The sequence below is a fragment of the Cuculus canorus genome, chromosome 9, assembly GCF_017976375.1.
Source record: "Cuculus canorus isolate bCucCan1 chromosome 9, bCucCan1.pri, whole genome shotgun sequence".
Classification (NCBI taxonomy): domain Eukaryota; kingdom Metazoa; phylum Chordata; class Aves; order Cuculiformes; family Cuculidae; genus Cuculus; species Cuculus canorus.
Window position 1 is genome coordinate 12,917,156 of NC_071409.1, and position 16,420 is coordinate 12,933,575.

The 16,420-nt window shown below is 43.2% G+C and overlaps 1 protein-coding gene across 3 annotated transcripts in view; it reads left to right on the plus strand.

Annotated features, from left to right (window-relative positions):
- The window catches only part of FGF12 (fibroblast growth factor 12), a 222,932-nt gene that overhangs the window by 141,579 nt on the left and 64,933 nt on the right, over positions 1–16,420 (plus strand). For all 3 annotated transcript variants that reach the window (XM_054074590.1, XM_054074591.1, XM_054074589.1), the window contains 2 exons: positions 2,938–3,048; positions 10,003–10,106. In XM_054074590.1, coding sequence (XP_053930565.1) covers positions 2,938–3,048; positions 10,003–10,106 — 215 coding nt within the window. The remainder of the gene's footprint in view (positions 1–2,937; positions 3,049–10,002; positions 10,107–16,420) is intronic.

Consider the following 16,420-nt stretch of genomic DNA (forward strand, 5'->3'; position numbering starts at 1 on the left):
ATCTTTCTTTGTGCCCAGACATGAGGCAGGAGATTCCGTGGTAGGAAGCAGAAATCAGAGAAGGAGATGTCTATATGTCTCCAAAGTACTTTCTTAGCCTTTGGTGTCTGGAAAAAGCATTAGTTTGCTGGTACTGATTCTTAAATGAGTCTGGGGAGCCAGCACGCTTCTGCAGAAGAGGGCTTGTGTAGTATGGAGAGAGAAACGCTGCTGCTGTCAGACTGTGTTAGGGCCAGGAGGAATGTGGTGGCTTTGTGTATGGCTTAGAGCTCTCTGCTTTGCTCCTCCTGAATTTTACTTTGAGTTTGAGCGTGAGCCTCAAACCTCAGCAAAACCAGGTCAGGTAAAAAAGCACGCATAAGATAAGATTTCTCCTCCAACCTGTCCCTAGGCAGGCATTGACTTAGAAAAGCCTAGGATTATGAAGAGGGCAGTTGTTAAAGCTTGGATCAGACCTGACTCTCTGTTTACATCAGATGAGTAACAAAAAGAGGTGCTGGGGCTTCACCTCATGTTTTACTATGGTGACAGCCTTCTGCTGCAACAGGATTTGCATCTGTAGCTTGGATGCAGGAGGATCTCGAGGGGGATCTTCGGTGCTGTTTGGCTAAAATCTAAAAATGACATGAAGCTACTAATGATGAGCAGATTTATTCTATATTTCACTCAATAGGCTATTTAGTAAAATTGGTGGGAGAGGTTTTCATGTCCTTCCAAAATTATTTGCATGATCAAAGTATACTTTGCACCCTGAAGAAAGAGGAAAGGGCCTTCTATACTGCAGCCAAATCATCTTCCCAAGGAAAAGGTCAGGGTTGTTTTTTATCTCCACGTATCTCCACTTCTCTTATCTTTAAGGAATTTTAAGATGAGATCTCCCCCCTCCCCTACCACACAGAAAGCCTCAGGCTGCAGGAGCATCTTCTAAATCTTTCCTACTGGGAGCTCTTCCATTTTGTGTAAAGTACTTAAACATTAAAATTTAACCAGCGAGTAAGAATGAGGCTAAGACTCATTCAGGGACTCCAACAGAGCTCTCACATTAGAGAGTGCCTTTACTATTGTGGTATTGGGTATAAGAGAGGAAGGGGAAAGGCCTGAGGGGCGGTAATGCCATTACCCGCTTTAGCAGGGCGTTGGACTATAGATGATCTGCAGAGGTCTCTTTCAACCCCTACTATCCTGTAACCCTGTGCGCAACAAGAATACAGCTTTTTGTTTCCTATGGCCTTGATGTGCTTGTCAGAAAAGCAAGTTATATCCGCCTTCTGCATTCAAGAAAATAGATATTTCATTTTAGTAAGAAGAAACCAAAACACTCGGCTCAATTTAAGTCTCAGTTTGACATACTGACTTGACCAATGTCAGGTCTTAGTAGATGGCCAGTACAATTGCACTTATTTACTCTCCCAGTGTTGTCTTGCTGAGAGAAAGCCTGCCTGCAGCCTGCAACAATTTGGTTGCTATGAAATCCCCTTTTTTAAGGGAAGATAGGAACCAGCTGATGCCAGTTTATTCAGTGGCTTTTGTAGCTACAAAGTAGTACCTGATTCTCCCCTGGCTGGTGGAGGGATTGCCAAAGCTGAAATCCTTTGCACCTGCACCCCTGCTTGCTGTGGGGGTGGTTTGCCTATGTAGAAGCCTGTGGAAGTTGTACAGTGTGGTGCAAAATTGTTATGAGATGGGGGCTCCTAATGGAAACACTTAACGCACAACGTGACCCAAGTTATGTAATGACTATGGCTTATTAAACAGCCTCACTAGAGGCATGAAAGATGGGAGGCTGATGATATTTTGGTATGTTATGCTGGATTTTTTCCTGTCTATTGGGCCAGCAATAATAGGTCTTATCTATTTACTTTTGGTGGGTGGTCACATAAAACTACAAACTCCTGTCGCACGGGGAGGATGCCTGCAGTCCAGCTAGCGCATCTGTTTGCTTGCTTTCTGGAAGCAATGCCTGGGACAAATTTTAAGACTGGCATGATGAAAATTGAATATATTTTTGACCACTTAACTTGTTTGATCAGTTGGATGGCAGGGAGACAGGCAGTAATACTGCAGACCTCTGTTGTGTGATGTTCAAATTATTTCTGCTTTTTTTTCTGTATTTTTTTTTTTTATTTCCTCCTCAGCACAGGTACAAAATGTTGCAGAGCCGATAGGGAAGCCCCTAGCCAGTCCAAGGCTTGCTTATGATGTACACAGGCTGGGAAAGAACCCTGCTAGAGGCAAAGAGCGATTCTCATCTGCCAGAGTATATAGCATGTGTTTTGAGAGGGAGGAATATGCAGGATTTTAAAACAGCCATTTTGAGGTGCCCATAACTGCTTCTAGAGGTCATTTTTGGAGGTGTCTGCATCTGTTCCTCTTATGATTTTGCTCCCAGAGTCCCACACAGTTGGATTCACGCAGCCTGGTTCAGAACTCGGTTACTTTGGTTTTACACCACTATAGTACCATTGATTTAGAGATATTTTCATTGGTATAAAACTGGAACTGCATGGTAGTGAATCAGCCATGTAGAAGAAGCAAGGTAGTTGGCTTCCAAGCAGAATAAGAAACAATAAGCATATTCTTAGCAAAGCTGCTAGCAAATATTCTTCCTAACAAGTGGCATATTTAGAATATATAAGCTGTTGAAAGACTTTCATTTGGTAGGTAACTTTAAGCGAAGCAGTGTTCCATAAATCTATTACTTTCTACTGCAGCAACTATGCATTGCATTTTACCTGCTCATCTGATCTCAATTTTATTTGCCTGTACGCTTATGTTTGTATGAATATTTTACAACTATGCTTGAAAGGAATCACAGAAAGCTGTCTTATCTGCCACGCACTTCTATATTTACTCAGGGCTTAATGGGGGCCAAACAAATTGGGTCTCTCTCTACTTGCTGCATGTTTGGTAAAACTAACTTTTTTTTTTTTTTTGCAGAACCCCAGCTGAAAGGAATTGTGACAAGGTTATTCAGCCAGCAGGAATACTTCCTGCAGATGCACCCAGATGGTACAATTGATGGGACCAAGGACGAAAACAGTGACTACAGTAAGAAAAATTAGTCTGTTTTGCAACCCAATTACCATCCAATGCATCACCTAGTGGGTCTCACTTGTGCAGCTTTATTTTTTAAGAGATCAAATTAGGAAGAAGCCAGCTGTTTTCTGCACATTTTTTCTATCTATCGTTCCCCTTTAAATCTTGCTTGTATAATTTCATATGTTTTCTCTCCGATCTTCTTCCCTCCCGCCCCGATTCTGTAACTGCCATCTGGGTGGGGTGGCGAATAAAACCCATGATTTGAATTGCTGCCAGAAGAGAAAGGAGATTATATTTATACATATGCCACGTGGTTAAAGGATATGGGGAATTCTCTCTCCAAGGAGAATAGGATAAAATTGTTTTCCCTATTTCATCCTGAAAAATTCAGCAAGCATCAGGAATTTCCAGGCTGGAGAAAAACAGCTGTTCACTGATGTCTGATGCTTTGAGAAAAGTGTCAAGGCTAAGAGTATCAAATGACCTTTCCAAAGGAAGGTTTCTTCCAAAGCCGTGTTTCAAGAGATTGGATTCATACTGTCCAACAAAGGACAGTAAGATGCAGCAGAGCCATGTAGGTTTAAAAATGACGCTCATGTGCAGGAGCTGTATTAGTTTAAACAAATAAAAAGCGGTAGCCAATATTTCTTTTGCAAAAGTATTTTGGTCAATACTAAAGCTCCTCAGAAAGGTAAAAAAGGTGCGGGGTATTTTCTACAGCATCTCTTCACTTAATAGGCCTCAAGATTGATGTTGCTGAGAGGGCAGTAGTAAGCTGAGATCCTTGGTTCCCAAAACTGCACCAACAGTAGTAGGACTCAAGTCTTGATTTAGGCCATCTTATGTTAGTGTGGAGCTACCTGTGCTGCTGCTGAAGGGACATCGTATCTAGCCTGTCTAGTATGAAAGGTGTCTTCTCAGTCACTACTAGAGATGAACAGAAGTTGATCTGTGTGGTAGCGTTGATGAAAGCAAATTTCATGTACTAGATGGAGCCTACTTAATTTGGGGACAAATCTTGTTTTAACTCAAAGAAGTGATATTCTTGGGCAGGCCACCAACACATGTGATGAGGTCAGTGGGCTTTAGTGAGTAATGACCGAGTGTTGGGTTGGATTATCTGCTTTTTCTTAAAGAAAGAGATGGTGTAGGGTGTTCTCAATCTTCAGAAAATTCTGTTGGAGGTCTATTTGTCAATGACATGGGAAGAGCTGCTAGAAATGACAGGGATTCATTACCCTCATCTATCAGTGAGAAGTGAACAACAATGCAATGGGTTTGAATGGAAGCAGAGATGAATTTAGGTAAACGGTAGAGGAGAATAAAATGTAAAAGCAGTTCTGCAGTTCTTCAGGCTGGCACAGAGATGAGGGAAAATGCTGCTGGCTTAACCTCGGTGGATGCGTGTGAACCTCCTGCATTCCCATGACTGAGGTTGGGCCCCAGTCACCCAAATGACTTATGTATCCTTAGAAATATTGGAGGTCAATTTGGCAAGGTGCTGAGTACTTGTGGGCCACTTCTACCCAGTCTTCTTAATTGGAGATAATTGTGCTTCTAGAGCACAAATTTATCTGGTGAGATGGCAGCCCTGCCTTGGCAGCTTGGTGGGACAGGAGGCATCTAGCTGAAGTGTGCCAAGCCACTTGCTCAAAGTCTTGGGCTATTTTGGAAAGTTTAGTGAAGTTTTTGATAGGAGATTGAAGCCAAAGATCTTCCCATCCCCTGATCTCAGTGAATATCAAAAGCGAAAATAAAATCCAGCCTGATAACATTTGGCTCTTGAAAAGGAAATGAAGAATAGATAAATGATATTTCCCTGTCCCAGGAGAAGTGTTGGTTAACTGACATCCACTGGCAGAGAAGGGCAGTCTTAATGGCCACAGCAGGATCCTTCCCACCCTGGATGACCATCTATTCTCCACGCAGAAGTCATCTTAGCACACTCAAATACACGGTGAACAGTGTTCCATATACCGGCTCTGCGTTCTGTAGCCACACACTGATTATTCAAATGAGCATTATGAAAGGAAGCTTAATTTTCATGGAATACATTAGGTTGGTTTACTCTGGCAAAATAAACATTTAAAATGAGACACGACATGTCCCTCAGATATGTCTGATGCAATTAAAAGTTCTAATAATAATCCGGTTATTTATCTAAGAAGAACTGCTAATATTTAAGCAATTTTTAAATTAATTATCTGGCGCTCATTTTATGTGTATTCTTGAGAGGCTGATGGCATTTATTTTCCACCTCCTTTCACTTAAAGAAAAAGGAAAAAAAAAAAGCCCAGAAGCCAAGTTCTAATGGCATTTGAATGGGCAGCCGGCCAGCTTCCCGCAAAACAGTGCTTGGGACATCTGTTCCTTATACCATGCAGTTAAAGGCACGCCATCTTAATGTCAGCAAGAAGACAGATTCTCTGCCTACTTGCATTGACATATATGAAGAATTTTCTTTTAATTGGAGCATAGTTTCACAGTGTACAAAGCCTGTGTGTGTGTTCTTAGTAGTGTTAGATATGAACCTGAATTTGGGGCTGTATCTCTTCCTTCCACTTTGTGTGCTTTCAAATGTCTCTTTCAGGGCTGACTGTTGCTGTCTGTGCTTGTATCATTATTGCTCATTCCTGGGCTGAGCAGGCTAATGCCCTTTCCTTGAGAGAGAAACTGGACTTCTTCATTTGCCAGCATAATCCTGCTGAACATCTGAAAAGCCTCAGCAAGTGAACATAAAGGGCAGGCCAACTGTACTAACCAAGTGGAAATAGCCCAGCATATCTAGGATATTTTGGGGGGCTTTCTAGCCAGAAGCAAGAAATGATTAAGGCTAGGGAAACCTCTGGAAGTCTCCAGTCCAATGCCATACGTGGAGCAGGGTTACTGTCAGCTGCCCAAAGCCTTGTTCAGATTTAAATATCTCCAGGAATGAGCTATTCCATATCTTCATAAACTCTCTGGTTCCATTGCTACACTGCTCTCATTGTCATTATATCCAGTTGTGATTTCTTTCTGAGGCTTTTGTCTAGTGCCTTTTGTCCTCTCATTGTGTTCCCCTTAGAAGAGTCTATCTCTGGCTTTCACTTCTTTGAGCTATGCAGACCCAATTTCCTCAGTTTCTTCTATCATATATGTTGCGCCACAGCCTCTTGATCATGTTAGCAGTCTTCCCCACTCACTTAGGGTCTTAAACCTCCCCATCTCATGGTGCACCAAGACTGCTGTTGCCTATTGTCCTCCATTAGTTCTTCTTCATGTGCAGCACAAATGTACTGCTGCACAACACACGTGGTATAAATTAGTTTTGCTCCTCTGACTTGCTACTGTTTAAATGAGCTGAGCAGATGGACTGTTTCTCCTATGTGGCATGTTTTGCTTTACTCGTATGTTTCTGTATATAAGTTAGTGCAGACTTACAGCCAGGTATGCATTTAGATTTTAAAAACATACTATGCAGCTGATAAACTCCCATAACATAACAGTGAACTGCTCATGGCCAAGGGTTTCAGGACTGGAATGTGCTGTAAGTAGTATTGTCAATAAGTAGGATCAGGTGCAAATAATCTGCTTAAAAAGTAATGAAAAAAAATTCTTAAAATTTTTCTGTTTGAAAGTAATGAAAGAAAATATGCAGAAATATTCAGTGTCTGAATTTTCATTCTCGTCTGCCCATGAAGTAAAAGAGCACACCCATACCATGCAGTTGCAGATAGCATTTTTATAATTTTCAGTGGAGGAAGGTTTAAAAGCATGGTTATGTTTTCTTTTCCACGTCAGCACACACTGTGGCTAGTCCTACTGTACCATAGCTAGTCCTATTCCCCATCTTTAGATCTGTTACATGTTAACCAGAATTTTTTCCTGACCAAAAATGAGACATCTTGCTTTCAGGTTTGGTTGAAGGCTCTCTCCCCTCTCCCATTTTTGTATGCTTACAATAAAGCTTATAAACTTGAAAATCTGTTCCAAAACAAGGTGAAATATTTATTTGAAAGCATGACAACAAAAGGCTTGAACAACTTCAGATGTCAGATGCATGTCCTCCTGCTTGCCTGCCTGCTTGCTCCCCTGCTCAGCAGTGTGTTGCAGAAAATACTCTGCCGTGCCTAAAAGCCGTGACCGTGGGTGTTTCTAGCAGGGTCTTAGGGAGTTCGGGAGGTCACATTAGTCTTGCTACTGTGTCATGGAGAACAACAGGATTGTTCCTGTGCTCCTCTGTCATGCACAGGTGGAAAGAGATTTGGAGGCATGTGGGTGCTTCCAATTGGAACTTCTTTCCTGGTAATTCTGGGTATTATCACCTTGCTGCCTAATGAATGCTTGGAATGGTCTGTCACAAGTTTTCTATGCAAGACAAATTGGCTGCAGGGAATGAATGATGATGCCCATTTTGTTTCGTTATTAGCAGTAATATGCTCAATTTTTCAGTGGGGGGGAAATAGGGAAGGGGAATTGCTTACAGACTTGTTAATTGCAGAGGATTTTATACCTTCATGATAGTTAGAAAGTGATAGGAATATAAGCTTGCCTAGGTTAGTGAGCTTTTCAACAGTAAAGCTCTGCTATAACACAGCTCTTTAATGCTGAGTCGCTGTACTGGGGTGTGTGTCTTTCTCGTCTGCAGATACTATCAAAGTAGCACCATCCTTGATTCCAGTACCCAGGCTGGACATCATTTGTCGTGTAGATTTGTTGGTGTTCTCCCAAAAGATTACATAAATATAGGCACTACCTTCGGTGAGACTTCAGCACACGCTGGTATTTTACTGAATACGATGCTTAAAGGCATGAAAAGGTCCGGGGAATAGGTTTGTTTTTATCAGACTTGGGCTGCCTCCCTTTTAGGCAGCTCCCTGAGGAGTCATACAGTATTCCTTGCTAATCCAGTGACAAAAAAGGGCATCCATTGTCAAATGACACTTAGGAATCCCTTTTGGATGCAGCTCTGCAACCGGCTTGGCCAAGGGCACCTGTTAGAGTTCTTGAGCAAAGTGGTTTTGTCTCCTGTGCTTTTTTCAAGTTTTACTTCTGAAAAGGTATCCACCTCTGACCTTTAATCAAATCTGCTGGAAGTTCAGGTTGAACATATCCAGTTTTCCATGGCATTTTACGTATCCTTTGGGCTCTGCTTTTTCTCTTAGAAGTTGTGCAACTCCTGGGACTTTAGTTCAAGCTTTGTAGTCTGAATCACTGGCTGTGAGGAGAGAATCAAGCCATAATTTCAGTTCTTTTCTTTTCCCAACCCTGTCCTTATTCTCCATGTTGGCTATGAAGTCTTTTCCTTGGGAAGGAATCAAAACACACTTCTGTCTCCACCTCTCTGAAATAATTCACAGGTTGTATGTGAGTGCGGCTCTTGGGAAGCATCTTGTGGTTGAGTTAAATCCGTGCATTACCTGGCATGTGCACATCTAACCATTCTGCTTGGGATGGAGGGTTGGAATTGAACTGGACTCTATTCCCTCCAGTTATGCTAGGGTTAACAGCAGCCTTGCCTGAGGAGCTATAGCATTTTGTATAAATTATTTCAGCACAACGTGCTTTATCCTAATGTTACATCAGCAGTGGTCCATCTCCCAGGGAAGGAGAGGCTGGGAGATGGCACAGTGAGAAAGAGGACTGCTTCTCCTACAGCTGTGAAGTGGAGGCTCCTCTGTGCTGTTCCTGGTCCAGTGTGATGTATCGGGCATAAGACTTCATAAATGATCTATAAAATGAATCAGCTAGAGGATGATGTCCTTAACGGTCAGCTGGAAAATAGTAATGGTTCACTGTGTGCTCTGTCACTCACATTTTCCTCTACACTCTGCCCATTTTAAGCCAGCTTTTGTTAAAAAGCTGCAAGAATTGCTTCATGGATGTGGAATGGGCATTCTGACCTTATCACTAGGGCACCAGAAAAAAATACTCTTGTTTCAGGGCAAATGTGTTGGAAAAGACCTTGAGTGAAGTATTTCCATTGTGTTTGTGCTCATTTTTCTGCCCAGCCCTTGCCCGTCATTCTGTAGCATGAGCTCCCTGGGATGGGATATAGTTAGCTCTTGTAAGCTGAAGCACAAGGGGAATCCTAGAACATCTGGGTGCTCTTATCCGGTGTCTCAGCGGAAACAAAGCCATGCTAACGCCTCGATGCTCAGTCTGTCAGCAGTGACAGGTGACAGTCCTCTCCTTTTTGAGCCTCTTTTGTTAGAAACGTAGTGAAAGCCTGACAATACATTAACGCGTGTGCTCACGGGAAAGGACTTCACTGAGATACGGGATCTACTTGGAATCAAGCAGTAAAGTAATTGGGACAAAGTGGTTGCAATGCTTTAATCAATAAGATTGCAGTAAAATTGAATATTGAAAGGTCTTGTCATCTTCCATCTGTCCTATCTGGTACCGCTTCTGAATGTGGAGCAGTGCTCTGGTCCTGGAGAGGAGCAGTTTCTCTTCCTGAGTTTCTTCATTCCTTTGACAGCAAGGATCACGGGCAGACACAGTCAAGTTAATTTGCATCCTTCTGTCTGTGGTCGCTGTCAGTGTGCTCTTCTAGCATATGGCAAATGCAAGAAAGTGTGACCGTGCTCAAATCTGTTTCATTGGGAACTAAACTGAGTTGTGTTGTGTTTGCCATGGGTGCAGGTGTGTATGTTTGCAGTTACCACAGCTCAGCTGGCCATTGAGATGCACTAGCTTGAGTGCACATTTGAGCATTGGCATTGCAAAGGCAGATCAGACAGACTGGTGAGTGTGTTAAGACTTCTGGGAGGCAGCCAAATTCGGGACTTTTAAAAGTTTGCTTTCAACATTGACCCCACAGCCACAGATCTTTCCTGTGGCTGGGAGCAGGACTTTTGATTCTAGTTCAGTTCTTTCATTAAAAGTCAGATGTGGGGTGGGCTGGCCCTGGGGCAAAACTCGGCAGTCGCCATGCAGAGTGATATCTCCATAACCTTTGCTTTTCTTTTCCTTCTGCAGCCCTTTTCAATCTAATTCCTGTGGGTCTTCGCGTGGTGGCAATTCAAGGGGTGAAGGCAGGTCTGTATGTTGCCATGAACGCTGAGGGATATCTCTACAGCTCAGTGAGTACTTTGCACTGTTGGGATCCCGGAGTGGTTTGGTTTTGTAGGCGGGAGGGAGGATGCTGGGTTGGGACTTGCAGCATTTATGAAAATGGTCACGTATCAGCAAGCATTTAAAAACAGGAATGTGGGGAGCTGCTGCAAGGCCATGCAATATTCACTTTAACATGTCTCCATGGAGATTCGTGGCGATATTTCCTGACCTGTGAAGATATACTTTGTGTTCCTTTGAGTAGTTTCTTAATGTAGGTCACGTTTTAAAAGGAGTTATGTGGTTGGCTGGTTATATTCTGGCTTCACACTTGTGAAATGGCATGTACTGAGTGGACTTGATTCTGAATTGTGCCCACATAACTGATCATAGGTATGCCTCAATGGGTCATGCTCTGCTTTTGACTGCATTGTTAATCCACAGCAATACACTGACTTGATTAAAATGGTTCTGGACTATTCTGTTGGTGGAGTGGTTCAGCAGAGCAGAATTTTTCTATATTTGTGTGGTCTTTTTAATGCACATAAAAGATAAGTGAGGCATTTTTTACTGACTAATTCCCCTATAACTATCTTAGATGGCATGAAAGGGCATGAGGTTATTCATAAGATTCTCATTTGAAGTAAGTAATTGATTTTCACAGTGAATAATTGATTCAGTGATTTATTAAATATGGCAGCCCTTTGCCAGAATTTTTTATGCTTCAAATAACTTTGCTCTAGTCCTACATAGTAAAAAGTGATAGTTAATAATATACTTCTCCCTTCTGTAGCTATGATATCTTTAAAGTGTATAGCTGAGATTCTAATCTCATCTGCCTTTGTGTAAATTTACAGTGCAGCAATTCTGCTCTCGTCTAGGCATTTACTTTGCTTTAAAAGGGTACGTGAGATTGCAGATAGACCTCTGAAAAGACAACAGTCTGAGTTGCTCCTACACAGTGTTTCCTAACTTTTGGCACCCATCTTCATTCCTGATCAGTTTTAAAGCACTCACGTGGTTGGGATTTCCCCTTTTCTTTCGGGAGGTAACAAAATTCTGTCTTCCCAGTGGTTTAGGGTAGAAAACAGCAATTGGATGTGTTAGTGTGCCTGACGAGATAGGTCTCAAAACTGGCAGCATGTCAAGAAGATACAGAGAGATCAATCTGGATCTCTGTGGATGCCAGACGCTTCCTGTTCTTTCATAGCCCAGTAAACATAAATGACTGCTTCTAAATAAATTACATCAGTGTACTAACAACGAAAACCTCCTCTTTTTGTAAGGCGATCAGAATCCTAAAAGTAACACCAAGCATGGTGTGGTACTGCGTTATTATTCATGCATCCCTTTAGGCACTTATTAAGGGGGTCAGGACTGATGTTTTGTCCCATGTTTGTGCAGTGCTTGGCAAAAAGGGGGCCTGGCCTGGCACTGAGGTTCCTTGTCCCACTGGTGCCCTGTAAATGAGGACTGCAGGAAAGCAGTGTGCCGCAACCAGCCTGTGTGGGTCTTTCTGGAGCAATGGGGGTAGCATTTTCTGAACAAATAGTGCAAGGAAGGGAAAGGTGTGGAGCTCGGGGCAAAGAAATGCAGAGTTGAAACCAGTGTTTTGATAGCTGAGAGGTTAGAGACAATGTAGAGGAAAAGGATCTGTTGCTAGCAGTAGTGAGGGGATGAAAACGGTGGGAGGGCATTCCTAGAAACAGTGGGCAGCTGAAAGATCATGTGTCCTGGAAACACATCTTCTGGTCATATTAAGTTTTCTAAAAGGCACGAGGTCATGCCTGTATTCAGATGAGGATGGTTTCTTGGGGCCTTTTTATTCCACTCAAGTGTGTCTACCTTAAATAGGAAGGTGAGTCAGGGAAGGCTAAGGATGCACCATGATGGCCAGTGAGTGGACTTCTTTACGGGCCATGGCTGCTGGCATTCATTTCTGTCTGAACTAATTAGAATCATAGAATGGTTTGTGTGGAAGGGAACTTAAAGACCGTCTAGTTCCAACCCCCTCCTACTAGATCAGGCTTTCCAAGGCCCCATCCAACCTGGTTTTGAACACTTCCAGGGATGGGGCATTCACAAGTTCTTTGGGCAACCTGTGCCAGTGCCACACCACCCTCATTGTGAAGAATTTGTTCCTAATGTCTAATCTAAATCTTCCTCATTCCAGTGTAAAGCTGTTCTCCCTTGTCCTGTGACTACGTGCCCTTGTAAATAGTCCCTCCTCAGCGTTCTTGTAGGCTTCCTTCAGGTACTAGTAGGGTGCTATAAGGTCTCCCTGGATCCTTCTTTTCTGCAGGCTGAGCAACCCCAACTCTCAGCCTGTCCTCATGATCAGAGGGCTGGAGAACCTCTGCTATTTTCGTGGCCCTTCTCTGGACCCATTCCAACAGTTCCATATCCTCCTTACGTTGGGGACTCTGGAAATGGACACTGTATTCCAGGTGGAGTCTCAGGAGAGCAGAGTAGAGGGGGAAAATCGCCTCCCTCAACCTGCTGGTCATAATTCTTTTGATGCAGCCCAGGATATGGTTGGCCCTCTGGGCTGCAAGCATGCATTGCTGACTCATGTTGAGCTGCTCATCAGTCAGCACCCCGAAGTCCTTCTCTGCAGGACTGCTCTCAGTTGTGTCATCCCCCATCCTGTGTTGAGACCTTGGATTGCCCAAGCACAGGTGTAAGACCTTGCACTTGGGTCTTGTTGAACCTCATGAGGTTCAACACAGAAATTAGAGACTTAAACTATTTATTTCACCAACAAGATGCAAGGTTTCTGCTTGCAGTATGTGGATGCTGCTGGTCCATCTCTAATCCAGGGAGATGGAGCTTGCTGGACTTGATTTTCTCCTTGTATTGATGGTGACTCTATCTTACAGCAGTAAATCAATGAATTCACTGTGCTTCAGAGTAGACCCCAAGGCAAGAAAAAAGCAATTTTGTGGATAAAGCCTGTTAGGAGCAGGGAGTGTGGGTCAAAACACTCACAGCACCAAAGAAAAGGGATGAGATCAGTGTCCTGTAGGAAAGCTGGATATGGCTGAGAAGAATTCAGCCTGTACAAGTAGTCTCTTTTGGATGCTGCGGTTTTCTTTGTGTGGTCAGGATCTTGCTTCAGGCCAACACTTGGCATGGCTGAATCAGTCTCGAAGACTGTGCTGGAGAATTGCTTTGGTGGGACTTGACAGTCTGTTCCTCTCTGGGGTGAGCAGGGCTTTGCCCATGCTGTCTGGTTCCGAGTGCTACCCACATCAAATGACATGTTATCCCTGTTCCTTTGCTTAGCAGACCCTAAACTACAGCTTTGCTTTGTCTCAGACCAGTTTCCTTTTTTCCTGCTTTTTTTTTAAGTAGCATTTTCTGGGAGATTTCTAAAAAAAAATAGGTCAACATTCCCTGCAGATACTGTTCACTCACGCAGATCCATTGATAAATGAACTTCTTCTGCTGCCTGGCTGCCTCCCCTTCTGTCTGTCCCAGGTCTAGCCCTGCTAGGACTTATAATAATATCCTCAAACCAGGACTGCTTTAAGATAAAATGCAACTGTCCAGGAAAATGAGGGGTTCTGGGTGGCTTATATTCCCTTCTTTTGTGGCTGTAACTGAACGCATAATCTCTGTCAATTTGTTTTCTTTTTGTTTGGTGGTTTTTTTGATGATATTTAATCTGTGTGCATCAGCTGAGACCTTGGTTGACATACTGTGCTCTTGATCAAGCCACAGGCTATTATCAGCCTGGTCTGAGAGACGGTTTGTGCCAATGGGGTCTTGAATTAACGGGTTTAGAAAAACCAGCCCTTGGGAAAACGTCTTCCTAGCGCTGATCAGCACAGAAGCAGGGCTGAGTTCAGGACCTCTAAAGCCAAACTTGGTGCGAAGGCTCTTTGCAGAAACATGCAATACCCTCTGATACGCTCAGCCAACTTGATACCTTTAGCAATGAGTTTCTTCATCTCTTCTGTTCAGATAGTGGTGGGAAGGACAGTATGGATTTGGGTTGCTGGTTTGAAGCCAATCATAGAATGTTAGCCAGCTTCAGAGGCCTAAATGCATAGGGTGCCAAAGCCTCCTTAGTTGGGAAGCAGCTGTTTATGACTTTTGTGCCTTGTTTAATTGCATTAAATACCTGATTTTTTTTTTTACTTTTTTTCCCCCCAGACTAGCTTATTGCTACGTCTGAGATCTGCTGGAGAATTTGGTGCTTAGTAGGCAAGAAAATCCGGTATTGGGCTGAGCACCTGCCTTTGCAGACAGTAGGATGCAAAACACTGCCTTCATAGTGAGCTTGCAGAGTCATTAGTGTGTTCCCATTTGACTTCTTGTAATGTGCCAGCAGGAAATTCCCTGATGGTGTATGAAGGTTTTTATCAGCACGTTCCTGGGAGGGTGACATGACTCTCCTGAGGATCTACTGTTAGCATTTTATGCTAAGGTAAAAATGCACAGAATGAATGAAAGGCAGTGAGTAGTGCTCATCCTGTCTTAGTGCTTGGGAAGGTGAGACCAAAGGCTGGCTGTTGCAGAGGAGAGGAAAACACACAATAAAGAGGTACGTCGTGCTCCAGTGAGTTTACAGCCTAATCATAAGGGGCGAAGACACAGAACATGCTCTCCTGTCTGTCTGTAGTTAATAGTTGCACCACCAAATTAATTCCTGCTCCTATATAACCTTTATCTGTGGAGTTTCTCTCTTTGGCTCCCAGCTTGCTTTCTATTACCCCACAGGAATGTGGGGAAGGAAGTGCCTGCTAAGTGTTTTGCCTGAGAGGCAAACTTGGTTATCCTGGAGCAGATGCTCATGGGGCTGTAGAGCCTCCACAGCCCCACCCAGTCTTTCCAAGTATGTTGAAATTGCAGCTTTCAATACGATGATATGTATAATTCAGTGGTGTTACAGCTGGGATTGGTTTTGCCCCAAGTGCATAACACTTCTCTTTTAAAATGTACTGCGCTCAGATATTCCTTGTTGTTTAACTCAGAGTTCTAATTATTTTTGAAATGGCAAATCGTGATACATAATTTATTGGAAAGACTGAGAAGCCCTAGCAGAGATACAGAATACAGAAGGAAAAAAATGGGTCGCTTACGAGAGCTTGGTATGATTTTACAGTATAAACCTGTGAGTTTGAAATGCTGAAATTAGAGCTTGAATCACTTCAAAGATTCCTGCTAATAAGGGAATGATTATGCACAATAAAAAAAAAAATCTAAACAACTTTGAAAAAAACCCATCATGTTAAAAGCAAAATGTGTCTTTGTATTTTCTTTTTTTTCCTTTTTTTTTCCTGCTCTATCATTTTGCAAAATAAACATGTCTTGCATAATAATAAACCAGCATCTGGGGAAGCATGTTATAAACTGTATTTTTTAATCTGCTTGCAATGCTATAACTATTTTGCTACAACTCCTCTAGGGTTGCTGCACTCTTATTTACATCATTTCAAGGTCAGGGGCTGGAATCAATAATGCTGCATTCCCTCCCCTAATAGGCTTGGGGTGTTAAACCTGCTCCTGCCAATGCTATTTCTTTAATTGCTCTTTGACCTGCGGTGATGCTAGTTAATTTGGTCAGAAGTACAAACAGATCAAGTAGGTATCTCCCTTTTGCAAACTTTGCAAGCAAGCACTCTTGCTGGGGGGATTCCCTAGTTTACATGCCTCATTAGGGAGCCAGGTCAGTGGAGAGAGAAACGTTTCCAAAGGCGAAACACAGCAGGAGCCCAATGTAATGTACTTCTAATTTCTCTCCAGAGTGTCTGCTGTTATTCAGTGGCTGTTTAAAGGGGTTCACTGAGTGAAGGCATAGCTGGGAGATGCAAAATGCTTCCTCTCCCCTGGTTTATTCATAAATATGGAGGGAACAAAATGGATGCTCAGGAAGGCAGCTGTACTAAGGACAGCCTGCCCATGGGAGCAGATTCCTGCCTTGCAAATAATGTTCCTAAAATAAAGCTGGCATGCCTCATTTGTAGCATGGAAACTTGTAAACACGGGTGTCAGTAGGCAAGTGATCCCTTTTCCCTTGAGTAGGTGCTGCTTCCCCCATTGCTCTGCTTGGCTCTCAGGAGCTCTTCAGTGGTCCGGGTTCCCTTCTGCCCTAGCAGAGGGAGCTCCCCAGCCCCATGTTGACTGGTGTAAGTCAGGTAGGACCAGTGCTGACCCACACCAGCTTCAGGGTTACTCAGGATGTTGTAAGAGCTGAAAATGAGTATGACCTCACTTGGCAAGATCACCTGGGCTGCTCATCGGATGAGGAGAGCTGGAACAGAGCAATACTGTGGCTTTTCTGGGTCAGGTTTCCCATCTGGCAGCCTGTTGAGAGATTTCCTGGACTTGCCTAGCA